This window comes from Aulonocara sp. 'chitande type north' Nkhata Bay, linkage group LG6 (assembly GCF_057382095.1).
Source record: "Aulonocara sp. 'chitande type north' Nkhata Bay isolate Kocher_YH1m ecotype deep benthic linkage group LG6, A_spYH_male_GT1.1, whole genome shotgun sequence".
Classification (NCBI taxonomy): Eukaryota; Metazoa; Chordata; class Actinopteri; order Cichliformes; family Cichlidae; genus Aulonocara; species Aulonocara sp. 'chitande type north' Nkhata Bay.
The window spans coordinates 12,779,866-12,807,444 of record NC_141349.1 but is presented as its reverse complement, the minus strand read 5'-3'; the positions used below and the strand labels follow the sequence as shown (position 1 = coordinate 12,807,444).

General features: G+C 40.5%; 4 protein-coding genes and 1 long non-coding RNA gene across 5 annotated transcripts in view; 3 read left to right on the top strand and 2 right to left on the bottom strand.

Moving 5' to 3' along the window:
- The first annotated feature begins 177 nt into the window (after positions 1-177).
- Positions 178-2,637, top strand: LOC147327392 (uncharacterized). Its single transcript, XR_015130020.1, has 3 exons — positions 178-474; positions 888-957; positions 1,157-2,637. It is a non-coding gene; the product is annotated as an uncharacterized LOC147327392 (long non-coding RNA).
- Positions 2,638-3,347: 710 nt separating this feature from the next.
- Positions 3,348-6,561, bottom strand: LOC147327391 (uncharacterized). Its single transcript, XM_086295002.1, has 3 exons — positions 6,233-6,561; positions 4,660-5,256; positions 3,348-4,308 (listed from the first exon to the last, which is right to left on the bottom strand). Exons 1-3 carry the CDS (start codon positions 6,248-6,250, stop codon positions 3,631-3,633), a joined length of 1,293 nt encoding a protein of 430 aa, XP_086151128.1. The 5' UTR covers positions 6,251-6,561; the 3' UTR covers positions 3,348-3,630.
- A 3,217-nt stretch (positions 6,562-9,778) lies between these two features.
- LOC147327390 (uncharacterized) lies at positions 9,779-10,903 on the top strand. The gene has a single exon (XM_086295001.1). The coding sequence runs from the start codon at positions 9,797-9,799 to the stop codon at positions 10,901-10,903; it is 1,107 nt and encodes a 368-aa protein (XP_086151127.1). The 5' UTR covers positions 9,779-9,796.
- A 3,029-nt stretch (positions 10,904-13,932) lies between these two features.
- LOC147327389 (TIMELESS-interacting protein-like) lies at positions 13,933-23,845 on the top strand. The gene is made up of 8 exons (XM_086295003.1): positions 13,933-14,330; positions 15,497-15,644; positions 16,103-16,193; positions 17,452-17,527; positions 17,836-17,958; positions 18,045-18,108; positions 18,904-19,116; positions 22,932-23,845. Exons 2-8 carry the CDS (start codon positions 15,509-15,511, stop codon positions 23,174-23,176), a joined length of 948 nt encoding a protein of 315 aa, XP_086151129.1. The 5' UTR covers positions 13,933-14,330; positions 15,497-15,508; the 3' UTR covers positions 23,177-23,845.
- LOC147327388 (DIS3-like exonuclease 1) overlaps positions 23,642-27,579 on the bottom strand; it is a 27,496-nt gene continuing 23,558 nt past the window's right edge. The window contains exons 16-17 of the mRNA XM_086297397.1: positions 26,571-26,742; positions 23,642-24,996 (exon numbers count right to left, since the gene is read on the bottom strand). Coding sequence (XP_086153523.1) covers positions 24,679-24,996; positions 26,571-26,742 — 490 coding nt within the window. The 3' untranslated portion in view covers positions 23,642-24,678. The remainder of the gene's footprint in view (positions 24,997-26,570; positions 26,743-27,579) is intronic.

Here is a 27,579-nt window from a genome sequence, read left to right as displayed (position 1 = left end):
CAGGGAGGGGCGGGGCCATCTGCTGCGACCGGTTGGGGTGAGAGAAGGAAGATGGGATAAAGACATGCTGTGGAAGAGAGACAGAGGTTAATAACAGATATGATTCAATGCAGAGAGGTCTATTAACTCATACTGAGTGAGAAAGGAGACTGGAAAGGAAAAACTCAATGCATCATGGGAATCCCCGGCAGCCTACGTCTATTGCAGCATAACTAAGGGAGGATTCAAGGTCACCTGGTCCAGCCCTAAATATATGCTTTAGCAAAAAGGAAAGTTTTAAGCCTAATCTTGAAATCTTGTCTCCTGAATCCAAACTGGAAGCTGGTTCCACAGAAGAGGGGCCTGAAAACTGAATGTGTTCACTGACCGGTGTTGCCAGCTTTGGTGGCTCGTCTCCCGCTCGAAGAGGACCAAAAAGAGAACCATACAGTGTTCAGCTGCCTGGCTGTGCTCTACACACACAGCCCTGCTCTGGTACAGTAAAAACCACATTTACATTTGTTTACATTTCCAATGTAGAGGATGAGTTTAGATCACTGTGGTCCAAGCTTGTCGTCAGTTATAGAAACTGGATGTTGCACAGGAAAGTGTGTTTCCTTACATTTATTTTGTGTTGACAGAAGTCTTTGATTCATATTGATTATTAAAGAGCAGCTGTTCACATGTTTAGAAAGATGCTTTGAAAGGAAAAACTTCCAACCAATCATTTCTTTTATTAAATGTTAAATCAGTTATTCTTACAATCCAACACATGCAGAAACTTTGACATGCTCTGATGTAAATCTTGAATTACTTCACATTGTGCATTTTGTCCCTAAATTTTAAAAATATTTTTAATTACACTTTTTTCTTAAATGTTTTTATTTTATTTTTTTTATCTCTTTCAGGTCGTGAATTTAATGAAACCCATAGTTGCTGCTTCCAGTCATGTCGTGGGCAACAAGGATGTAGATAAAGGTGAAGATTTCTATGGCCACATGCAGAATAACTCATCAGATTGCATGTTAAAATTCCTTTGAATGAACCCTCATGACTCAGAGCTTCATATCTAATGTCTCTTAGCATTGTGCACAGCACTCTCATCAGTATTTGGTTCTTTTGTAGTGATCTGTCTCCAGTGTTGACCTCTAACTCTCAGTTTGTTTCTCCTCCACAGAAAGCCAGAACATTTCAGTAGCACTCATGAGAAAGTTTGCCCAGAACCACAGTGCTGAGGTCCAAGCAGCTGTGACCTCACTTCCTGCACAGCAGAGACCCTTGTTAACGTGCATGCCGTGTTTACTTTTTCTTATGTTAGGAGTTCGGGTTCACCATCCTGTGTTCTGTATTTTGATTTCCTGCTTCACTATAAATCGCTGCTGCTGTTCTTTACGCGGTTTGGACACACTTCTTGCTTTGTTCTCAAGAGTGTGAAGTAATGGATTTAATCTGCTAAGGAGAGTTTTTCATTCCCATTGCTCTTTGGGAGTCAGCGGGCTTTAACCTGTGGAGAAACGCGTGTGCTCTTGCTCCTTCAAACGGTTTTCTTCAGAGATTTCTCACTGTTTGTACACATGCTGAGTGGCTAGTTTTGAAAACACTTACTTTACCTTTACTACTCTGCTCAGAAATGCAACCTGTGACCTTACACAGCCCAAAAACTTATCCTAAAACATAAATTAACAAGGACAGAAGCTTTTTACAAATGCTTCAACAGTGTAATTCTAACAAGGTATGCAATACATCTAATGTCAGTTCAGAGGTATGAAGTGATGACACTTTGACATCACTGAATAAAAGCAGTCTTGTCATAATAAGCTTTGCTGTGGACAGTTGGCGCGTTCATGTTAAACTTTTTCTTACAAATAAAAAAGGTAATCAGATGTTAAGTTTGTTCAGTTTTAGTTGTTCTCATTGTGTTGCTCCTCAGATCTCCCGTTGTCCCTGAGCCTGACTAAAGCTCGGCAGCTTGTTTTCAGGGCATGGCAATGCAGATATGAGCTAAATGTGACACAGCAAAGAAAAATCAGAATCAAGAAACCCTGAGCTGACTTTCATGGCTGCAGACGTGACATTAAGAGCCTCACAGATCAAAAAAGTATGGGATTTAAACTGCTTCTAGACCTGCACACATCTGTTTCCAGGGCAGGATATCCATTCCAGTGCAGCAGAAGGAGCGGTCAGTGTGGACCTCGGTGCTGTACAGGACCTCCTGGAGCTGCTTGTCTCCTGGCATCTGGGCTTTCACTCGTATCTGAAGGACAAAATAGGAAAATCAAGTTGCTCTCACTGTCACCTGATTTCCACAGACTGCCATCTGACCACATCCCTGCAGTTGGATCCCACCGCCGTACCTCTAGGATGGGTCTTCTTGTTGTCAACCCAAACCACCCTCTCCTTCAGCTCTGAGCTGAATATATACACATGATTGCTTCTTAAAAAACAAACAAAAACAAAAAAACGTCCCCACACGGAGTGAGACTCAGTCTTGGATGCCCAGATCAGCCAGTGTGGTGTCCAAGAAAGGGAAGGGTTGGTTTGCCAAGTTGGGCTGTACCTCGATGGGCAGTGTCACCAACATGGGGATATCCTGCTCCAGTCTGACGCGCAACATCTTGTTGTGGGACCCCGGGAGCTTCCTGTCTGCCGATCCGCCTCTCCGTCGGCCTGCTCCACAGTCACCGCCTCCTCCAGAGAGCGTTTTGTGTTGTCTGCTGCCAGCTTGACTTGCTGATCTTTATCTCAGGAGGCAGTGGGTTTTTACCCTCTCCCCCTTTGATCCTGTGCGTTATCGTTTAAAACTCGCTATCTGCATCTTTTGGCTCCAGCACGTCTTTATTGTTAGAGTTGTTGCTTGCTGTGTTCTTCTGCAGGGTGCTGATGATTCATTGTTCTGCTTCTTCTGATGGTAAACGCCTCTGGAAAGCCTGAATATGTGAGCGCGTCTGATTCATACAGAGTTCTGCTCTGCCCCCCCGGACTGATATATGCAGCCAGTGTGAATGTGTGTTATGTATCACTCACATGTTAGGTTCATTAGACTGACACAAGGGTGATGCACAGATGTTGGTGTTTTTAGGGCCAAGTGTGAAAGTGGAAGAAAGACAAATTCTTTTGAAATGTTAAAAGAATGTTGGAAATTTGATCAGAATACAGTAAAAATGAGAGAAACAGATATTTTTCTCAGATCATTGTGTTAAATTGTCATAATCGCCATGTTCTCTTTAAGACTATCAGCTCTACTCTAAACAACCCTGAAAGCCTCTGCTGACACATGTCATCAGTTCCTTTCTTTCTTTGTAAACAAGGTCGAGTCTGTCAGGTCAGCAATAGTACTTCCTACCCATCAGTGTTTATTCCATGACTGTAAACATGTTTCCATTTGTCACTTCAGTCTTTACTCTGAAATACAGGAAATGACATCATGGCTCAAAATCTTTGTCGTTCAAACAATTCTTTATTTAACAATATTTTAACTTTATTTAACAAAATACATTCAATAAAAACTTAAACAACAGAAAACTGATTTTTAATCCAACCACTGAAAAAAAAAAGGTAACGACTGAACACAAACAGAAGAACAATTTATAAAGATTAAAATGGAACTACAGGAAGTTTGATTCACAGCCTCATTTGAACTTTAACTTAAACTTAAGGAGAGCCGACCTGAACTCTGTGGAGCCTGATCTCCAGGGTTTTAAGTTGGACTCTGAAACCAGAGGATGTTTCTCTCTCTTCAGATTTACTCTGATCCTGTGATGGGAACGGTTTCAGCCCTGCGTGATCGCGCTGATGTTTGCACAGAGCAGATGATGAAGTGAATGTTTTGGCACAGTGGTAACAGTGAAACAGTTTATTAGTAACGTGGGATCGTTTGTGTGCAGAGTATGAACTGAGATTACTGAAGCTCTTGTCACACTGCTCACAGCTGTAGTTTCCTTCCATGTGTGTACGTTCATGGTTGCTACAATGACCTGACTGTGAGAAGCTTTTGTCACAGTGTCTGCACTTGTATGGTTTCGCTCCTGTGTGGACTCGTTTGTGTGTTTTAAGGTGACCTGCAGTGGTGAAGGATGACCCACACTGATCACAGAGGTGCTTTTTGACCCCACTGTGAAAGAGTTCATGTCGTTTTAACTCAGCTGATGTGGGGAAGCTTCTCCCACATTCTTTGCAGTATTTCAGTTTGTCTCCAGTGTGTTTACGTTGATGTATTTTTAGGCCGGCTTGCAGACTGAAAGTTTTTCCACAGATGTCACAACGAAAGTCTTTCCCACCACCACAGCGATGACAGGGTTGAGAAGTGGATCCATCTGTGTCGCTCTGCTTCTAAACAAAGACACAAAGACCGTGTAAGTCAGTCCTTCAACACTTTTATCCTGAAAGTCGCCTGAAATAAAGAGCATCTCTGCAGACGTCCAATTACATTTTACTGTTTCGATTAACACACTCAGTTTACTGGGCTACAATAACTACAATACTACCACCATAATACTACAGCAATACTTATTTAATATTACAGTAACATCTGACTTACACTTAAATGAAATGAAAACCTGAATAATGGCTCAGAGCTACTCTTCGGTGCAGTAGAAGTGCTAACATGCTAACACAATTTAATGAGCAGACTTGTTCCAAACAGTCAGACTGAACTTACAAGAATAAAATAAAAATACAAACCTCACAGTAACTGCACTTGTAGAGTCTCTTTCTGGTGTGGATCTGTTGGTGTTGTCTCAGGTACTGTGGAGTTTTAAAAGTCTTCTCACACAGGTCACATTGATAAGGTCTCTCCTCAGTGTGGGTAAACATGTGGTGTTGTAACTGTGTGTCTGTTGTAAAGTATTTACCACACTGATCACACCAGTACACATCTTCTCCGGAGTGAATGCGTAGGTGTATATTTCGGTACCATAGCTGGCTGAAAGTTTTTCCACAGATGTCACAGCTGTATGCCTTAACTCCAGAGTGGGTAACTAGATGTCTCTGCAAGTGGCTACTTCGAGTAAAAGCTCTGCCACACTGATCACAGCTGTAAGCTTTAACTCCACTGTGGACGACTTGGTGTGTTTTCAGGGAATTCTTCCAGGAAAACGACTTTCCACACAAGTCACAGCTGAACGGTCTCTCTCCAGTGTGGATGAGCTGATGTTGTTTTAGTTTAAACTTCCAGGTAAAATCCTTCCCACACTCGTCACAGGTGTTTTTTTTCTCTCTCTTTCTTCTGTGAGGTTTGTCGGCCTCCTGAGAGCGCTGACTTCTCGGTCCACGTTGGTCCTGCAGTGACAGAGATACAAACAGAGGCAGTGAGTGAAATGCAGTCATTAAACAAACTGAAGCTTCAAACTCCCTCCATTAACACTAGTTTTAAACCTGAAGGTGGAGTGTGGCACCAAACACCACCAGAACCTGAACGACTGCAGGTGCTGATAAGTTGCGGTCGCGGTATTTCAACATCTAGTTAGCAATACAGAAGACGAGCGAGAATAAATGGAGTAATATTTTTTATGTGGCAGGTAATTTCAAATGCAGCGATTCTATCAGCCCAACAAACATCAGTAAACACACAAACTGTTTGTGTGCAGTTTGTCTCACAATGTGATGTAAAGACTGCAGCAAAATCCTCTGCAGGTTAGTGCAGGATAAGCAGGCAAGTTTACTGTAATGTGATGGATTTAAGTAAAGAACAGTGTGTGACTGGTGCACAGTGACTGTGGTGCTCATGTCAGAGTTAGATTACATCAAGTGTAGCAGAGATTAACTTAAACTTAAGCTCATGATGCTGACATTCATTCACTGAGCTCCACCCACATACCAACAGTATAGTGTCTAATATAAAGACAGTGTACTGTCAGTGTAGAGAAAGGAAATCAGCCAGGACAACTCATGAAACATCTGCTGACATCTGGATGAATTCACAGAGAGCAGCAGGTCAGCTGATCACAGCCTGCACATTAAAAAAATCTACTGGAGCTCTCAATAGAAATGATTGTGAGCTGTGACCCTTTTCCCCACACTGAGCCACTACAGCTGATTTTAGGGTTGAATCCTGCTGAATCCCACTTTAACATCTTCCTGCTCATTTTGATGTTTAGAGGCAACGTCACCGTCTAAGATGTAGGCATTGTATACATTGTATACATTATTTCTACATTACATTAATATTGCACAAGGTTCATTTAGTTTAGCATAAAATATACATATCAGTACTTCAGCTTTTAATGGAGTATTTCTTAACACTAGTATCTGTCACCTTCTGTGTTGAGCTCATTGTTTTCTCTGCAGTGGCTGAGCTGAGTCCAAGTAGCTGAAATTTCCTCTGCTGCTCCGTCAGACTCTTCTCCTCCTCCTGATCAGCTGGGACACAAAACAGAACTTTGTTAAGCTCCACACTGCACTGAAGAGTCAAAGTGTCTCATATGTTCATCTGAGAACACACAGAACACATTTTAGCTTCCCTGGGTGGACAACTTGTTTGAAACAAACACAAAAGGTTTGAGCACCGATACCAAATTCAGCAGTATGGCACACCAGTACCAGGAGAGCAATTCCTCTTTAAAATATGCCCTGGCCAAGAAAAAACCCGACAATATACGTGTGCCGTGAGAAATGATAGATAGATAGATAGATAGATAGATAGATAGATAGATAGATAAAATTTATTTCAAACATGCAAATATAATTGAAATAACAACAGAAAAAAATAAAAATAACAAAACTTAAAAATCATCAAGTTTTCATGTAAATATCTATGTCTACAGAATGTGTGTGCTCGAAAAGGAGTAGGATGAAGTTTTCTTGTTCCTACCCCCTTATTTCAAATTTCATTGCTTACAAATCCATATCCAGGATTCAACATTATTTGATCATATATTTAACTATGTACAAGTCTAACACATTGAACATACACAAATAAAACCATTTTCAGCACGTAAACCAGAACAACAACAAACTACATTTTTTACATAAACTAATCACTCTGTTTATAACAGCCGCTTAATCTCTGAGTTTATTTTCTATCTATGTGACAAAAACCTTAATGAACACTTAAGGTTGGGTTACTCAGGCCTTGATTTATAAAAAATGAGGACACAATGAGACAACTCAGTCACTGAGAGGAAGATTTCCTATATTCATGCAATTTATTATTTTTTGAACAATCCTGTGAATTTTTGTATTGATGTACTTGTCTTGATTTCATCTGTATATCCGAGTGGGTGTAGAAATCTGAGCCATCATCTGAGTAAGCCTCATCACAACTTTGCGCTGATAAAGGCAGCTGTGTTTTAGCCTGGAACACATTTATTTTTACATTTCTCATAAATGTATTTCATTATAGCACTTTTACCGCCAACATGTTGGGTCTTTTGGAGCCGGAAGTGACCTTATATGGAAGAAGGGTGGCGCTAGCTAGCTTAGTTAGCAAGCTGCATTCATAAGCTGTGCAGGTGCCACAGAGATGCTAAGTAGCCTTAATAACAGGCTAATAAAACAACAGAAACTCTGATTACAATGAGCTCATTTAAAAGCTTTCTTCTAATAAAATTATTTTCTTCTCTGTGTTTCACAACCTTTTGCTGATATCTTTCTGTAAATTAGTTTAAAGCAGCTTGAGTCAATTTAGTCAGATTTTTTTTTCCAACTGGTTCACAAAAACTTGAGAAGAGACACCGAGGAGAGCAACAGAAAGCCTCATTCAGGAGCTAAACTCAAGATTAACTAGACTCGGATTAATATTAGCTCGGTGCTTACCTTTAAATCAGTCTTGACAATAATCGGAGAGAAAAACGCCATAAAGCGGGAACTCGGCTTCTTCTTCTTCTGCTCTTGTATTTTTTGGCGGTTAAAGCTTTAAGGCGCATTACCGCCACCTGCTGGACTGGACTTTTCATGTCCCAAACATCATCAATTGGGCACAAATTTGTTGGAGTTTCTGTTAATAAAAAAGATGGAATTCAAGGATCTTGTTATTTGGTTTGTTTGTTTTCACCATTTACTCTACAATTTTCTGCCAGTGTATAGCAAACCCCACAGCTCAAATCAATGAAGAATTTAGTATTTTTAACATATTGCTTAAGCTGGAACCAGCAGCTATATAGGCCTAATTTTTAATCCAAACATGTGATAGAGGTTTACCACCAGGAGAAGCAGACTGTAAATAAAAGACTGTGCTACTGAAAACTGTTAGTCTGACTTTGGATTGTAAATATGTTTCCTTTTGTCACTTCTGTATTTGTATATGGCTCAAACTATTTGTTATGAAAGCAAAACAAACAAACTGATGTTGTATAAATTTATTCAGGATTATTTACTTCGAGTCCAGAAATCATAGCTGTCTCATCAGATCCAGTTGTGACATTAGCTATAGTTTCCGCGGAGGGTACTTGGTTCTGTATGACAGCACAGCTTTTAGGTTGAATTCAAGCGCTTGAGTACAGCCTGATAATTAGAGGCCTGCAAACTGTTTGCTGATGAACTTTGGAAGTAAAAGTACAGACAGCTATAGAAGACACAGGACACGAGATGGGTTCATTATTTCTTTTGAGTTCCATGTAACAATCCGTAACTCTGTAATTAATGAATGTGCCATTTAATCTTGGCTGCAGCCAAGATTAAATGGCACATTCATTAAATGGCTAAAATGGGTTGGCTGCCGTTCAGCATTTAGCACAAGTCAGCTTTTGATCAGAAAGTTTTCTGGTTTGATCCCTGGCTGCTCCAGTCTGCAGGCGAAATATCCTTGGACAAGATTGTAATCCCAAGCTGCTTTCTGATGCATCCATTGGAGTGTGAATGCTTTATAGAGTTTGTGAAACAGTTGTACGTGTGGTCAGATTGTTTTGTATTTGTGTGTGGATTGAAGCACATGTCTGAGAGCACATCAATCACTGCACATATTTTTTAAAATCTTAGTTTAAATAAAGTTTTTGATTATTTATTATAAAAAAGAGATGATATATATATAATGCAGTGGGCACTCCACCAGCTAACATGTCAGTTAATTTGACACATTGATTTATTTATCATTTCTTTTTCTCTCTCAGCTTTTCAGCTCCATATTTTTGCCATTTCTTCCACACTCAACTCTGTTCTACAAGGTGAGCCCACAGTTAATGTAGGAGAGGGCAGGTGGCATTAAGAGATTTGATTGGGCAATCTAGGGCCCAGTTAGTTCTTCCTTTTGGTGAAAGCTGGGCTCTTCAGTTCAGCATGGTACAGCTCCAAAGATTCTGCAACATCAAACCCTCTGTCTGCTAATGTTACATCACCTGGGCTGAGGCAGTCCAGGTAATTGCAACAGTTTCTTGAAATTAGTTAATTTAGATATAAACAGAGTGACAGTTTACAGATTCAAACATGTCTCAGAGAAAACAGAAAAAAACAGTAAAGCCCAACTCTCCTCTTTGTGATCAGGAAGACAAAATTCAACTTCCTGATCAAGTAGACAAATCATTCAACCAGCTTCTAGAAAAGGAAGATATTCAAAAGTTGAAAGAAATGGAACTCCTAGAAATGCAGGGAAGAAACTTTGAGCTCCAAGCAAAGCTTGATAAAGCACTAGAAAAACTAGTGCTGAAGGACAAAAAGAATCAGGAGCTGCAAGTAAAGCTTGATGAAAGACCGCACACAAATGAAGAGTTTCTTCAAGAAAAAAGGCTACAGGAGATAAAACAGAAGGAAATGGATTTCAAGCTCCAGGACATGGAGAAACAAAACAAAGGCTTGCAAATCAAGCTTAATGAAGCTCTGCAAAAAAATTAAAGAACTCCTCCAAGAAAAATAACAACAGGACATGAAGCAGTGCAAACTCCAAGGCATGGAGGAAAAATACAAAGCGCTTCAGGTAAAGCTTGATAAAACACTGAACAAAAATAAAGAGTTGCTTCAAGAACAAAAGCAACAAGAAATTAAACAGAAACAAACGGACTGCAAGCTTGAAGACGTGCAGGAAAAATACACAGCGCTGAAAATGAAACTTGATAAAGCACTGCAAAGAAATAAAGATTTCCTTCAAGAGAAAGAACAGCAAGACATGAAACAGAAACATCTGGATTGCAAACTTCAGAACATCGAGAAACACAACGAAGGCTCGCAAGTAATGCTTGATGAAGCTCTGCAAAAGAATAAAGAAATCCTTGAAGAGAAAGAAAAACTGGACCAGAGAGACACGCAGTGCCAACTCCAAGGTGTGCAGGAACAATACGGAGCGCTGCAGGTAAAGCTTGATGAAACACTGCACAAATATCAAGAGCTGCTTCAAGACCAAGAACAACAGGAAATAAAGCAGAAAGAAGACAAAGAAATTCTCCAGGACTTTGAGAGGAAAAACCAAAACCTGCAAGAACTTTATAACAAACTGAACTACAAAACACCTGAACTGGAAGAGGAAAAGGAAAAACTGCAAAACCAATGCTCAGAGATGCAGAGTAAGCTCAATGACATGCTGAGAAAAAACACAGAAGTCGAGGAACTTTCAGACAACGTGAAGTGCAAAAACACTGAGATGCAGGTGCTAAAGCAACAACTAGAGAAAACAAACGAAGACCTGCAGTGTTCACTTCAAGAAATCGAGAGCAGAAGTCAGCAGTTGGAAGACACGCACAACAAATTACAACAGAGTTATACAGAGCTGCACGAGGCAAAGCTAATGCAGGAGGCAACATCTAAAGAAATGAAAGAAAGGCTCGAAGACAAACAAGCCAAATTAGAAGAAGTGGAGAAAACATGCAAGAGACTTGAGCAGGAGAATGCAGAAACAATCGATCAGTTGAGAACCCTCATCCTAGAGAAAAAAGTGCTCGTGGAAAAGCTCATGGAAAAGAAGAAAAAACGCTTCTGCTTCTTCTGGAGGAGGGACACTCCTGCTTTTTCTACTTTTTCTACTTTTTCTACTGCTAATGTCACCTCGTCTGTTCCATCTTAATTTTCACCTCTCCTCTCCCTTTCTCTCCCTTTCTCTCCTGACACCTCTCCCTCCCCTGTTTCCCTTTAACTCCTATCACCTGTCCCATCTCCCTCCCCCCCCCCCCCCCCCCCCCTCTCTTTTCACCCTCACCCCCCAACCAGTCCCGACAGTTGACTGCCCCCTCTAGAGCCTGGTTCTGTCATAGGTTTCTTCCTTTAAAGGGAGTTTTTCCTATCCACTGTCGCACCTAGTGCTTGCTCAGAGGGGATTGTTGGGGTTTTCTCTCCTCTATCTCTTTCCTCCTTTCTATCCCTTTCCTTTACCTTCTTCTTTACAACCCCTCCCCCCCTTTCTATTTCCTCAATAATTTAATAATAAACACAATTGGCAAAATTTTAAAAAGTCAGATCAATGTCTTCATTCAAGAATGAATTGTCTTTGTCACGGGGTCATGTGTATTTTGTGTTTTCCTCGGGCTGGTGATCCTTGCAGTTGTTGAGCCCAAGAGTCCAGATTTTTAGTGTTTTAATCACATTTAGTGTTACATTTTAGATCACAACAAAAGGATATCCACAATTTAGGATTCAGGCATTTGTCTTTTTCAATATCATAATCATTCTATGATTGAGTCGGTTACAGAAGCAGCAGTTAGCAGCAATAACTTCAATTCATCAACATTTGCAAGCATTTCTTTATACACAGCATTTCTGTCAGGTTGAGGTCTGGACTTCCATGCAGTAGATTTGCTGCTGTGCTTGGGCTCATTATCCTGTTGCATGGCCTAATTTAGGAGAAGCTTTAGCTGTTGGACAGACGGCCTCACATTTGACTCTAGAAAACTTTGGCATACAGAGGAGTTCGTGGACTGCAAGGTGCTTATTGCTTGTGTCTGCAGAACAAGCTCAAATCACCACAATTGAACCAGCGTACTTGACAGTGGATTTGAGGTGTTTGTGCTGTGTTTGATTTTTGCTGAAGTTACTGCTGTGCATTATGACCAAACCTCCACTTTAGTCTCATCTTTTAAAAATATGTTGCTCCAGAAGCTTTCAAGGGCAAATTTGCAAACCTCAACTGAGTTGTTGTGTTCTCTTTAGAGACAAGAAGCTTTCTCCTGGCGGCCCTTCCAGACCAACCATACTTGTTTTGTCTTTTTCTAATTAAACTGTCTTGAACATTAACATGCTGTTTAAGGCCTGTAGAGGCTCAGATGCAGCTCTTGGGTATTGTGCAGTTTCTGTGAGCACTGAACAGTCTTTGTGGTGGATCTGAATGCTCCAGACTAGCAAACTTGCTCATGGTCAGTTAATCAAGTGCATAGAGCCCTGTGATGAATTTTCACATTTACTCTGTGAATCTTCATTCTTCTAGCTAGTCTTTACTCTTCTAGAAGCTTTCTTTGCTCAGACGTCTGCAGCATTGAATCTATGTCTTCTCCACTGCTATTCCAAACAAGGTGCTGATGCAGGGGTCATTAGCACAGTAAGATTTAAGTGCACAAAATGTTCACATCATAATAGTAATAATAATTAGAGGAGAGTATTATGTAGTCCAAGAAGTGTGTGGAGAAGTTTTCAGTGCAGAGGAGGGAACCATGGTGTTCAGGAGCCAAACTGCTTTGGGGGAAAATGCTATTGCACAATCTTGCCGACCTGCTCCTGATGACGCAGTCGTCTTCTGGAGGGAAGTGTGGTAAACAGTTGATGGGAAGGGTGATGCGGGTCAGCCATGATGCTAGTGGCTTTCCCAGTGAGGTGTAAATATCCTGTAGACTGGGTAGAGAGCTGCCAATAACACGCTGTGCGGTCCACACAATCCTCTGGAGGGCTCTGCGATTGGACGCATGACAGTTTTCATACCAGACTGTGATGCAGCGGGTTAGGATGCTCTGCATGGTACCTCTGTAGAAAGTATTAAAGATGGGTTTGGGGATGTGCACCTTCTTCAGTCGTCTCTTAAAATGCAGTCGCTGCTGAGCTCTTTTAGTCACTGATTTGGTGTTGCTGGTCCAGGACAGGTCCGGGGGCGGATCTAGAGAAATTTTTCCAGGCTGGCATGGAAATCAAATGGGGTGGCAAAATCAAAGCCTTGTTTTAAAGACATATGCAGGTGTTACATATGATTAATATACATTAAGCATATGTTTCATATAAATATGGTCTATAACTTAATTATTTTCTATAGCCCACATAATTAAACATTTCAGTTACATAAAATGTGTGTACTGTATAGCCTGTATAATAAATAAATATGTAACCAATAAGTATAAAATCCAGAAAGCTACACAATACTGGGCGGGGGCTCATTTCCAAACACAAGTCTAACTTAAGTTTCATACTGTTTTTGTTAGAAAAAAATCAAATTGTACTGACTACTACTACTGCCAGAAAGCTGCACTATCACAAACAATTATTGAAACCTCATTTTTCATGATTTGTTGGGTCAATATTCTGAGGTCCAAAATATAATTGGCCATTTTTGGCTGCTTTTGATTGTTGTTGTTTTTTTTACCTTGTCTTTCTTGGTATCATTCTTTTCAGCACAACCTCACACGTCCAAATTTACAGTTATTAAAACAACTGGTCTGAAATCACACAAACACATAAAACCCTAGTAGTAGTTATATTTTCTCTTTACTATAAAAACCACAGACATGTTTAGTAAATTATTTTCATAACTTGAAATGCAAATATAAGTGGTAATTTTTTTTAAATTAAAATTAAACAAAAATTTTGTAAATAATAAAGTTATATACAACTATTCATCTAAAAATGCAGGCAATGCATCTGGGGTTCTTATTTTTATTTTTTTGCACAGCCATTTTAAAAATACTACAACAATCAGGTGTCACAATAAGACGCCCCACAAATTATTTGTGCCAGTAAAAAAAAAAATTGTCAACCACAAGACAGAGAAGAACATCACAGGGAGAAACCCTGCAGGCCTGACAGCAGGTGTATCGCTCATTCTGTTTTCCACCTGGAGACAGTGTTCACAAAATCGTCGACGACTGATTTAATAGTCGACGCGTCGTTTGAAGCTTTGTAAGATCCCAAAAGACGCAGGAATAAGTAGCAGGATTTAAGAGTGTAATAACGGACTGAAACAGAAGATGGCAGCACTGCATGTACAAGGATGCCAGCTGCCGTTAAACCCCGAAGAAGAAGAAGAAGAAGAAGCAGCTGTGTCCCAGAATTCATAGCGCGGCCCAGCTCAGTTTCCAACAATGGCGGCAGCTAGTTAGTTTTAATATTACTCTTATTATTCTTTCTGGGTCACAAAATAAACGTTTAACATATTTTCAGCCGAGAATGTAGCTGTGTAAACCTCAAATATCGGCTCAGTTTATCAGGACACCACATATTTTCAAAAGCGCTCCGACGTTTTCGGAGACGTCTGTTACCCACTAGCTCGATAGCTAGCCGGGGGCTAGGTCACTAGCACGGTGAGAACACCGGACTCCAGGCAAATTGTTTTCAAACCCACCGCCGTCTTTCGCTACTCAGGTTAAATATATATGAGTCACTTAGATAAATTAAAAATGTTGTTGTTTGGCTTTTTTTTTTTTTTAGTATTTTATTTGTTCCTGAGTAAATCGGTTTGTCTGAGATTAAAGTTATAGTTTTTACACAGCTGAATAAACGTCAAGCAGACAGCTGATTATCAGAAGTGTGAGATCCTGGAGAATATACTCCGTTGTCCTGTTATATTTTAGATAGCAAGGAGTTTATTAAACTTCACCGAAACAATCTGCAAATTTCATTAAAATTGAATAAACTATCATCTTGTCTTTATTTTTAGTTAGCACCTTAAAAGCTTAAAGCTGTAAGCTAATGATAGTTATATAAGAGCATATGCTGCATGGTGCAATAAGCTGTAGTTTTACGTCCAGTGGATGATGATCTGATTAGTCGACTAATCGCATAAATAATCGGTGACTAGTCGACTATCAAAATAATCGTTTGTGGCAGCCCTAGTTGTGTCACATCATTTTGGCTCAAGAGTTTACTTTATTGCTATGTTTGTTTTTTGCTATTTTATTACTACATTTGTATTGTGCAGCACTTCGGTCTGCCAGGTGTGTTTTTAAAGTGCTATATAAATGATGATGACGATGATGCTTACGGAACAGCTGAAAGACTTTAAAACAAACCTGTTACTTTAATGATATTTCTGTGGTACTACAGAGTCCAAAAGAAGTATCGCAGTAATAATTCATCCAAATTGTAACTTTTAAATGTCATTATCAGCCCAAAGGTTCACAACCAGTTCATCCCTGATAGAATGTAAATATATACAAATCTATAAATTGTATTATGTATATAACTGTGAAACAAACATAATGGACCATTAATGTATCATAATAGTACATTTCTGAATTTGGGGTATAATTCCAGGTGGGATGAGTGTCTGTACAGCTCCTCCTGTTGATGTAAAAAAAGAAAAAAGTAAATGCCAGTTTTTTTAGGTTTTCATGTTGATGTTGTAACACAGTAAAGAATTACTCTTACAGAAATAAATGTCATTTTTTCAACTTGCAGTTAAATTCATGTAACTTAATGCTGATGCTGTTGACGACTGGGGCTCACATGTCTTTTACTTTGTCTCCAGGACCGACTCACCATGGTTGACCCACAGGAAAATAGCCCGCAGGACATTCCTGACTATGACGGCATAGAGGATGAAGCTTTCCCCCCACTCCCACCACCACACTCCCCAGGCCGGGGAGGCCAGGAGGAAGGAGACCCTTTTGCAGATGGTAGATGCTGCTGTGCTCTTACAGGATTACTATGAGGTCTTTAAGATGTGATGATTCAGAACTTTGTATTTTAAATTCATGGTTTAATGAAGAATCATAGAAAAATAAGATTCAGGAAAAAAGGCTAATGTGGGAGAAATACAACCTCTCATAGTCCTTCCACAAAGCTTTTTGGAACAGCTTGATAATAATGAATTTGTTAGTTCAGCCTAGAATTAACAAATGCATGAACTGGTTTTTCAGCATCTCTCTGAGACTGGATGTTTCTAACAATAACAACACACATGTTTTTGTTTGCGTGAGCAAATGAAACCTATCAGATACTGTTCAAACCAGCACATTTCTTCTGTAACCTCCAGTCTATAATTTGTCTGGATTTAAAGATAAGCTTGAAGTTTGCCACGCTGCCAACAGAATGAGTTAGAAACACATCCTGTTGTCATGTGTTTTCAATGCAGGAGATGAAGGTGAGGTATCACAGCTGGCTGATGTCCCTACTGCTAAAAGGAGAGGCGTGAAGAGACCCCAACCCAAGCTGGACTCCCACAGGTAGCAAAGACATTTATATCACGACAGAGGGTTGAAATGCATTAAAATGCGCATTTAAATAGGAAATTGATGTCATCTTGTGTGAGCTGGGACACAAGGAGGCCAAAATCATTGATTGACGTGTGCAGACTGTCAGTGTTGCAGCCAGGTTGAACACGAGTCTGTGACTGCACTGGTTTTTATCACCGTTTCACTAATAATCGTGCACAGAGGCTCAGAGACACACTGACACACAGAGTTGTTGCAAATGTTTGAAAACGTAAGTTTGTGGAAAGAACTTTGCACAAAAAAAGTGATGTGATATTATCTGAGTGGCGACACCTGTCGTTTCGCAGACTACTGCAGCGTCTTCTTACGCTTTAGCGGCGGGTACAAATGACTGCATCTGTGTGATGATGGTGCAGCTTCACTCTGCCAGTCATTTAAAGAAGAAAGACTCTAATACCATTGTTGTTTTCATCATTTGGATGGGCAAAATTCCCAGACTGAAAATTGTCAGAGCGTTGGAGACATCCCTGGATGTGTGTGAGAAAGATGTTTCCAGTCTCTGTACACCTATAGTGTGAACCTGGTTAGTATTGCCAACCATAAGTCAGGCTCGTTCCCAGTAGTCTCCCAGTGGGTGTCCCAGTGGCACTCCTCTGTTACTGTTCTGTTCACAATGTTCCTGGACAGAACTAAGTTATACTAAATCAAAGGATGTTAAATAAGCTTTTAAGTAAGAACGTCGATTATACTTAGGATAAAACTTGCAAGCTGTATTAAAGAAAAACATAGATTTTCATTTGATAAAATATTCAAATTAATTGCAACTTTGCTATAAATATATATATATATATATATATATATATATATATATATATATATATATATTTATATATATATATATGTATATATATATAGCAATTTTTTATTTTTAGATGGAGAAATTTGACTATTTCTCATTATACTGCCTTATGTACAAACAGGTAGGAAAAGAAAGGTTGTGGGCACCCTGAAAACCAAACACCCTACCCCCCCCCCCCCCCCCCCCCCCAACAAGCTACTGCCTTCTGAACATGGTACATCTGAAGGCACTGACATTTCCATTCAGAGGGTCTGTCTGTGTTGGCCCTGTGACAGGCTGGCAACCTGGCTGCTGGGACGGGCTTCAGCCATCCACGATCCTGAATTGGATAAGCCAAATACGCCTGGATGTGCTGCTAACCCTGCTTGTAATCCATTAATGGTTTAACTTAGTCTTAATATTTTTTCCCAGGCTGATATCAGATCGAGGGCTTCCAGCTCTGGGCACTCTCTTTGACAATATCCAGTTCAAAGGCAAAGGACACGAGGTAGGATATGATAACATCTGTCCCACCAATTACCAGATGTGAATGAAAATTGGTTTTTGAGCTAAATCTGTTTGGCCTGTCAGCTTTTAATTAGATGTCCTAAATTTGGTTTGAGACTAAAAGGTCAAAAGTTGCCCTTTCTGTCGTGGTCAAAAATGAGTGAGGGGAACCAGAGGTTGGTTTACCAAATTAAGATGTCTTTTGTTCCAATGACTGGAAGTCATTTTTTAGTGGGAAGAAGAAGCGTCCTATCACACACAGCCCTCTTTCATATCACTACTCGCTGTTTTTGATGTTTGCCCCATTAGGCTGCAGACCTGCGGCTGCTGATGCAGAAGATGGAGAACTGGGCCCACAGGTTGTACCCCAAATTGCAATTTGAAGATTTTATTGACAAAGTGGAAAGGCTCGGCAGCAAAAAGGAAGTGCAGGTGAGAGGAAGCAGTAGAATATTTCCTGCAAGCGTGTGGGATTCCTAATGTTCAGAATTTGTAATTTTTTACTCATTCTTCTATAGACATGTCTTAAACGAATACGACTGGACATGCCCCTGACACATGAAGATTTTACAAGTACAGATGGTAAGAAGAAAAATCATTACTGATGGGGATACGGTGGACTAGGGCTGTGCGATATGACCAAAGTCTCATCTCCCGATATAAGAATTCTATCGTCCGATAACGATATAAATCACAGAAATGTAACATTTTCTGTCAATTCTGTGGATCTCGACTTGCGTGAAGTGTTTCCAGCTGCGCGTCATGTAGCTGGAGTCGAGTGTTTTAACCGATGCATGAAACGACACATTTTTAGACAGAAGTTGTAACGGCGCCGTTTTCTTTGTGAGTATTTATTACACGGCGTGCTGCGGGGGAAAGCCTGTTCTAACGTTTGAGTCTAAGGTTTATTTTTTAGCACCTGGCGGCTCTGTTTTACTTCTCATCCGTAAACACTCTGCTCTTTCACGTGATTCCGTTTATTTTGAAAAGCCTCAACAGGACCTTGAGCTTTATTCTGAAAGGTTTATGTGGAACATAAACAAGAGGACACGCGATGGTTTTACCGTCGTTGTTGCTAACGACAACGCATAAAAACAGGCGCTTGTCCGTCCGTAGTGTGGTTATATATAAGAGAAAGAGAGAACTTTACTACAGTGACATCAGAACCATGAAGAAATATTGCCGTAAACAGTTTATTTTGCGACACCACGAAACAAACGATAGCGTAAAATGAAATAGACGTTTTTATATCGTCAAACCGTATATATCGTTGTATCGAACAGCCCTACGGTGGATTCACACCTGCAGGTGCACATAGGAAATACTTGCCATATTCCACAGGACTTAATTATCAGCACTGCTTGAAATTGTGTTCAGGTGCTGGTGACGAAGAGGTACAACGTGAACTGGAAACATTTGGGGATCCTGATCTGTTCAGCAGAGAGAGTTTTATTAATGCTCCCCAAGGGCAGATTGCCGAAGCCCTCGCTCCCCCACCTACTCCCTCTCTGACCGAAGAGCAGCAGAAACGTATTGAGCTGAACAGACAGCGGGCCCTGGAAAAGAGGCGCGCACGCCAGCAGCAAATTGGTAAGAATGGCAAAAATGTATCATACAGCTGGGACACAATATAACAGAAATAATTAATGATTCTGCTACAAAACATCCAGCGAAGGTTCATAAGGATCATCTAGCTTCATTGGTGTATTAACTTTATATGAAAATACAAAAAGCAAAACATTGAATGTACAGTATATTGCCAAAAGTGTTTGCTCATCTGCCCCCACACTCATATGAACTCGAGTGACATCCCATTCACGACGTCCGCCTGTGCAGCTATATCAGCTTCAACTCTTCTGGGAGTGTTTATGGGAGTTTATGACCATTTGTAAGGTCAGACACTGATGTTGAAGGCCTGGCTCCAAGTCTCTGCTCTCATTCATCCCAGTGGTGTTCTGGTCAGGACTCCCATGCCAGAGTTCATGTCTTTGTGGACCTTGCTTTGTGCACTGGTGCCCAGTCATGCTGGAACAGGAAGAAGCCATCCCCAAACTGTTCCCTTAAAGTCGGGAGCCAAAATGTCTTTGCATGCTGAAGCATTAAGAGTTCCTTTCACTGGAACGAAGAGACTGAGCCCAACTTCTGAAAAACAACCCCGCACCGAAATCCCCCTGCCACCAAACCTGGAGCTCTGTTGTCCTGGCAACTGCTAAGTTGACTTGTCTATCGGCTTTCCAGATTGAGAACTGTGATCCGTCGCTCCATAGACTGCATCTCTCCTGTTCTAGAGTCCAGTGGCGGCGTGCTTTACACCGCTGTGTCCCATTGCTTTGCGTTGCACTCTGTGATGTAAGGCTTGGACTACAGCTGCTCGGCCATGGAAATGGATTCCACGAAGCTCTCTGTGCACTGTTCTTTAGCTAATCTGGAGACCATGTGAAGTTTGGAGCGATGGACTCCACAGAAAATTAGCAACCTCTGTGCGCCTCAGTATCCACTGACCCCCACTCTGGGATTTTACGTGATCCACCACTTGATGGCTGAGTTGCTGTCGTTCCCAAACACTTCCACTTAGTAGCAGCAGTCTGCATGCCTAGGTGCTTGATTCTATACAGCTGTGGAAGTTACTGGATCACCTGAATTCAATGATTTGGATGATGGGTGGTGAGTGAATACTCCTTACAATATAGTGAAGTGGATCTAGTGTATATATCCACCAGAAACCCTGAAGGTCGAGTGACGAGTTCCCGTATTGCACAGTTCGTCCAAACCACCAGAGATTCCTCACATTAGTGTGGAGTTTGGTAATAAGAGGCAAAGCATGTAGAAAACATTGATTTCTTTACTGCCTGTCTGATGTCAGCTTCAATTAGGCGTAGTATTTTTGTTTTTGCCTTACACTTGTGATCCAAACTGTTTTTACTTCCTCTTTAGTTAAAGCGGAGCCAGCTGTCTGCGATCTATTGTCTACAAATCTTTAACAGTGACATTAAATCGTTCTTCAGGGTCCTCATTTACCGCAGAAATGATGTAATGTGATTTAAATGAGACCCATAGAAAAGAAAATGACCTGTTGATCGGTCTCTATTATGAGCCTTCACCCATAAAAATGTGTTTACAGTTTATAACACTAGATGGTGATATGAGACCGTTTCCATTGTATTACCCGAGCATGATTTACTCATCGACTTTAAACTTTTACATTTTAGTCATTAGTCCTCCTTAAGAGGAGCCAATCCACCCGGGGCCCTTTTTTTTTTCTGTCCAGTATAGAAACTAAACAGCTGACATCATTCGGGTAGTGTAGCTTCCAGAGATCTGAAGTTAACGTGAACTCTGGAGGGCAGTCAAAAGCTTAATTTTTTATAATGCAACATACTATTATTTACATACATATTATTTTAATAAGCAGTTTCAGGGTTCGTGCTGTTTTAATGAGTGTTCGATGGAAAACGACACTGAAGGAATTTGTACTCTTGAGTCACATGACAGTAAATAATTTCGAGTATGTGTACATAACACAGGCTAATGTTTAAAACTATGATTATTATTTTGCTAGCTATCAAACTTGCTGGAGAAATGATTGAAATGCACTGAGTGTGATAGAGTACGGCAGTGCTAGCACAGCAGTTAGTTATGGCATGGTGATTTATGCAGTGTGCTTTAAACTTGGCTAACATTACTTAGCAGTAGCAGTAATATTAGTGACTTCACTCAAGTGAAAGCTTTAATCGTTAGTCCGACACTTAACTAGCCAACTTAAGCCTTAAAGAAAAACTGGTAAAAAGAGGGACTGATGCATGTGGGCACAAAGAAGCCATTTCTTGTGCTGCTGAAGTTCCCTGGCTTTCATTCAAAATGTGTTTATCGTGAGCACCGACACATTAAACCATTTAAAAATTATAAATGGCTTTAAGCTCACATTGATGCCTGTGGGGCTCTATCAGCCACGGAGACGACAGACACATTTTAGTGTTTTAATGAATGAATGTTTCATACTTTAAGGCTGCCTGTTTATTTAAGGGAGATGAACAATACATTATTATTTGACATAATTCTATGACAGGTGATGGACTGAATAAATAGATTTTAGGTCGATGTTTGTGCGTTTTTAAAGTCTTATATGTTGAATTGAACTGAGTGTGTCATCTGTTCAAAGCCTCCCGTCAGTGCTGTTCTCCATGCCTGTCTTACTGTACATGGTGTTATTAGCACAAACACTTTAAAGCTGATCATTTAGGACTGTAACAATAATCCAGAGAGCAATGTAGTCAAACATCTCACAGTTAGTTTTATTGGGAATGAACTTTGACCTGTTAGGCCCCCAGGGCTTTTCTGAGCTTCCTGCTCGAAAATGAAGAGGCCAAAATAAATGGAGTATTTCTCTGCAATTACAAACTCTGTGTAAACAGTCTTGGTATCAAAATAAAGCTAACGCTTGTGAGCTGTCATCAGAGGGGTAAATATTACTGCAGATGTTACTATGTCAAAGTTACTGGGACTCAAACATAGAAAAAAAAGATTATTTCCCTCACCTAATTTTTAAAAGTATTTTATAGCTTATATGCTATAAAATATACTTTGGGTCACATTTAACTCCAGAAAATCATAAATCAAAATATGGATGTTACCTGTCCACAGATTCATGGTGATGTAACTGCTCTTTTAACTGTTTGGTGTTTGTAGAAATGGTTTACAGCTGAGATTCAGAGGCTTCTGTGGACACTCATGTCTGCACTTATATTTCTGACCTCGTGTTATAACCGATTAAATGTGATCTCCTCTCTTTTCCCCCATTTTTGGTGATGTGGGTGCTTAACTAGTTAAAGTACCAAACATCTGTCTCCTGTTGTTGTGTCACGTAGGAAAGAAGCATCAATATCTGATGAGCAGACTTGTTCATTTGTGCAGATTTCTTCTTTTGTGTGGTTGTTTTTTCCAAGTGGAGATGAGCATCTCTAACAAGTTGATTTGTTCACATTTGCACATCTGCATTTTTGAGAGAAATGAGTTTTTTGAGTTTGTGCACTATATGCATATAAGACAACCATTTCCTTTTTCAGTATTTTTGTGTGGTGCATTTTTCTCTGTTTTAACAAAAGAGGAACAAAGAACATTTAAGTCAACCTAAGACGATTTGTTTTAATTTTTACATGGTCTTACTGAGGTGATGCAAAGTGGAACATGCAAACTGTTTTTTTGGTAATGTGCTGGAAAAGCTTGATAATGGACCTTGAAAGTGCTTAAAGTGCTTAAATTTGACCCTGAACAATGAGTTTGAACCCTGCAGTTTACAGTTTCATTTTTCATTATCTCAGCTTTGCCTGTCTTTTATAAATCGTAGTAGACTGAGTGTGTCTGTGTTGACTGAAACCATCACTGTTTCTAATTCTCAACCCTTTCAGGCCCTTCAGCCTCTCAGACTGCTGACATGTTAGGAGACAAACCTCCAGCTGCATCCTCACCAAATGTCATCAAAGGTTCTACTGATGGAGATGAAACTGTAGAAGATCCTGACCTCGAGCCTTCCAACAACACCTCCACGCAACAAACCAGCCCGCTTCCCCCCAAAGACTCTGAGCCCGCTGAGGCTGAGACCGGCCTCAGCCCTGAGCAACAGCTCAGCAACGACTGTGTAGAGGGGGATTAAAGTTCACGTGCAGCAGTTTCTGCTGAAAAGCTTTGGCAGTGAGCAGATTTAAAGGTTTCCCAATGTTCGTGCCTGCTCATTCGAGTAATGTTGTGCATTTCTGGTGGTTTATATCTTGAGCACATGTTCCTACTGTGACGTCAGCTTTGGGTTAGCAAAGACATTTATAATCAATGGAAATAAATGTTTTTCTTATTTTTAAAAGTCCAAATCCTAAACGTATTTACCATGTGTTGGTATCTGTTACAGAAAAATATTTGAACTGATCCACAGTTCCTGCTCTGATGCATCTTCTTTCTCCAGTTTCACTATTGGCAGAATTTTGGTTGCAAACATGTTTCTATAAAAGGCCTCTGTGTGTGTGTAGTATGTGAGCTGTCAACTGACCATCACCCTCTTCCAAGCATTAAGTGCTCGTTCAATTATGAACAGTTCTTTCTTAAGCTACTGCAGGGACATGAAACGCAACACGATGAAGTGGCTCCATCTGCGCTAATGAAAACACCATTTTTAATTACAGGCCACTGCACACATATTGAAATAGTTATGTACAGTTCATATTTCTGTTGGTAGTTCTAGAAAACAATCTTAAAATCCACAAACCAAAAAACGGTTCTGATTATTTACCAGTTCAAACAATAAAAATGTCCTTGGTGTTGGTGTCTTCTATACAGGCTCTTGATATACAAACTATAAGATAAATACATCCTAGTTTTATACATCACTTCCAATACAACCAACCTCAGGTGTGTTCATTACTCTACGGGTTTATTTTAAAGTCTGCTAATGAGTGACATGAAGTTTTATCAGTCCGGTGACCTGTCCAGGGCGTATCCTGCCTCTCACCCTATGACAGCTGGGACAGATTCCAGGACGTGCAGAAGAAAATGGACGAGTGGACGTTTTATCATCTCCAGAACAATACTCGTGCTGGGTTTTGTATGAAGTGGTCACAGGTAGTACAATATGTGTGAACTCACCAAAAATGGTTCTATAACACAAGACATTTAATTTACACAAGACATTGATCCCACCAGTGAGATATTGAGATCACTGGTGCTGAGAGAAAAGCCTTTTGTTACCAGACTTCTTTAACCTGCTGCAGTTGACTAGTTTCCTGCAGGATTGAACCACATTTGCAGTGAGTACTAGGTCTTGTCAAAGTAACTGCTGACACTTCACTGGCATTAACACGTTCCCTATCCTCCTTACAACTAAGTTTAAGTTGATGTGATTTTAAAAACTAACTTTTACAAAACGTATCCACTGATTCGGTTTGACTCTGGTTTCTAAAAAGATGGCGGGACATGTTTTTACTTAATATTGTGTTTGCTTTCCTGTGACTTCACACACTCGTGTGGTTTGTCCACACACAATCTGGAGCTACAAGAATGACCTGGATGACTCAGCACGAGTGATCTTCAATGATCACCGTTCTGTTAGCGCACAGCGTGCAGTTCTCACAAGTGTCTGCTTGGAGGTAAAGCTGGGCTACAGCGTTTCTATGCTGTTGTTGCCGGGAGGCGTGAAGCCCTTTCCAGATCCATCAGAGCCAACTCTCTGATTTCTTCCAGAATAGAGTACAGACTGGGAGTTTTGCTCTGACGAAACTCTCTTTCCTCTTTGGAGAGTTTGGGGCGCCGGGCTGTCTTCTCCTGAGCCAGCGCCTCTTCATTCTGACGCACCACCTCTTTGACCAGCTGACTGCGGCCCTGAGGGCTGGGCTGCTGGGACTTGGCACTGTGGTGAGGCTTGTTGCTGATGACCTCGAGGTTTAGACGGTCAGCGTGGCAAGTTGAAGAGTGGACAGAAATACGAACCTGAAGAGAGCAGAGAACGTAAGTCACAGTATTCCTCAGTTCGATCACTACACAGTAATGGCACCTACTGAAAATAGTCTAATGGAATGCTATGCAAAGACAGGCCCACTTAAGGTTTGTGACGTAATATATAACAGCAGTCCTCTCAGCACTGTGCGCAGCGTCACAGCTAAGTAGACAGTGGTGTAGAGTGGAGAAGTTTCCGACTGTGCCACAATTTTGTTCATAAATAGGATAAATTGGATACGTATGTTACACACACGTATCCAATGTAACAAACGTTCATCCATCCGTACACGAACTTTCTTTACTGTGCTTTCTAACATTCACACGACGTGGAGACTGGAGCAGAGGGGGAGAAAAACATTCATTAACACTGTGACCTCGGTCAAGTGTCACAGTGAGGTTGTTGTTTTGTTGATTTGTTTGTTGAATATCATCATCATCTCTTTGTTTGATATGATCATAGCTTGACAGCAGTCAATGCTGTGGTGGACAACTTGTGTTTGGGCTAATGTTTCTTTCTATCTTGTTTTGGCCACATGTGTCATCCATCATCATCCATCAGTAAGCTATGTTGTTAGCATTGCCTTTGCCCTTTGACATTTATGACCCCAGGATAAGTCCATGAAAGAAAGAAAAGATGTTGATAACAGTGGAAGCAGCAGTACTCTGTCACTTTTTCATGTCTTAAAGCCAAAGATGTGAGAATAACACACCGTTACTTCAGTTTCTTTTTGTTAGCTAACCTTAGGGTAATGTTTCCTGCTCTTTTTGCTTAAATCACATGCACTTATTCCTCACAATCATCGTGTGTAACATGCCTGAACTTAATATAACTTGACGCCAGTGATGGGCAGCAACGCATAATTAGATTACTTTTTTCAAGTAACGAGTAAAGTAAGGGATTACTGTTGCAAAAAAGGTAATTAGATTACTGTTACTGTCCCGTAAACACGCTGCTCTACTGTGTTACTAAACCGTGAGTTTGTTTGCAAGAGTGTCTCATGACAATGACATAAGTGCATGCGACGTTTGTGGTAACAAACGTGTGCAGAGCAACAATGGATCATTTATCGAGTGCGAGAGAGAGAGTGCGACCGTGCAGCGTTTAAAGGCGTTTATGTGAAAACAATCGACAATTACCGCCCACTGTCATTTTTTATCTCCCTTTACAAAAAGGTTTGTGTAGAAACGCCACAAACTGGAAGCATTACATTTCTTGTCTTGGAGGAGAGCCCCCCCCCCACACACTTATGTTTTTGTTTTCATATAATATTTAAAAACAATAAACTGAATAACTTTAAATGATTTATTTTCAGGAATAATTTTCGTCTCATTCATCTTACTGACGTTTTGTTACCTTGAGATTAGCTAACAAAGCAGCAACCACACGACACTTTATCACAACAAGATCATAAAACGTCTCTTAATGTTGGACCACAAAAGATCCAGTAGTTGTATGAACCTGTGATTCATATACACTCATGCATATATATTTGGAATCGTCGCCTTTAGGCGCTGCATTGCTGGAAACCTTCTAAAATGATTGATTAGCGTTTTCTGTGACTTACGGTGATGTGGTCAAACAGTTTGAAGGTGGAGGTGCCACAGCTGGAGGTGGTGGTAATGCGGTCCGGGTATTTTCGCACAGTGCCACCCTGCCAATCACAGCTGCCGTCCTGTCCCGCTACCACCACCAGGCCCTCTTTGTTCTTCAGATACACAGGCCCCCTCACACCATACCTGTGAACAACATGGCTGTGGTCAGAGGCAGCCTTACTTACTCAGTGATATTACTCAACCTGCTTTGCGCCCTGTGATTTTAATCATTACATGGATTCTACAGCCTTCTCAAAATGACCACAGGTTACATTTTAATAAACTGTTAATATTGCATATCCCTGTAACACCACAAGCATGGAGAACACTGATGTTATTAAATTACACTTTCCTTGCAATAAACAAGCAGCAACCTCCAGAGGTTAGCTAAGCTAACGTAGAAGTGCCACAAACACAAGGCTGGCTCCAAAGCACCGTCCCTCCCCACAGACTCAACTTCAGCAATGCAATTAACTTATTTAAAGCCTGGTAGAGAAAAGATTCGGGGTTTTAGCCGATTTTCCCTGCTCACAATAAATGTTTAAGGAATTAGTTTAGTAAATTTATACAATTTAAAACTCATTTTGAGGTTTTTTAAGAGAAAATAAAACTAGCGTGTATACTGTTAAATATACATGTCATGGTCCTGGGCCATGTGGGCCCAGTATTCTTAGTTTCATGTATTTTTGTATTTTGTTCTTTATTTAGGCCATGCTTCCTGGGTTGATCTGTTACGTTGTTCCTTATGTGTTTTCCCTTCGTGACTCTTACCCCCTGTGTGCCCCTCTGTGTATTTATGAGCCCTCATGTTGTGTGGATCTCCCTGTGTCTCTCTGCGTATGTTAGTTTACTTTTCCCAGTTTAGTTTTGTATTTCCTATGTTCTGCCATTCCAGCATTAAAGCTGTGATTTTGAGTTCATCCCCGTGTCTGTGAGTTTTGCTATTGGGTCCTTCTCCTGCCTGCCACACAACGTATCATG

Excerpts from the sequence above, each read along its gene's own strand:
- LOC147327391 (XM_086295002.1), bottom strand. Across the intron at positions 4,309-4,659 it reads ACAAGTGCAGTTACTGTGAG|AAGCAGAGCGACACAGATGG; the intron begins GTTTGTATTTTT and ends GTCTTTGTTTAG.
- LOC147327390 (XM_086295001.1), top strand. The coding sequence starts at position 9,797 with ATGGAGGAAAAATACAAAGCGCTTCAGGTAAAGCTTGATAAAACACTG.
- LOC147327389 (XM_086295003.1), top strand. The coding sequence starts at position 15,509 with ATGGTTGACCCACAGGAAAATAGCCCGCAGGACATTCCTGACTATGAC. Across the intron at positions 16,194-17,451 it reads CCCAAGCTGGACTCCCACAG|GCTGATATCAGATCGAGGGC; the intron begins GTAGCAAAGACA and ends ATTTTTTCCCAG. Across the intron at positions 19,117-22,931 it reads CGCACGCCAGCAGCAAATTG|GCCCTTCAGCCTCTCAGACT; the intron begins GTAAGAATGGCA and ends CAACCCTTTCAG.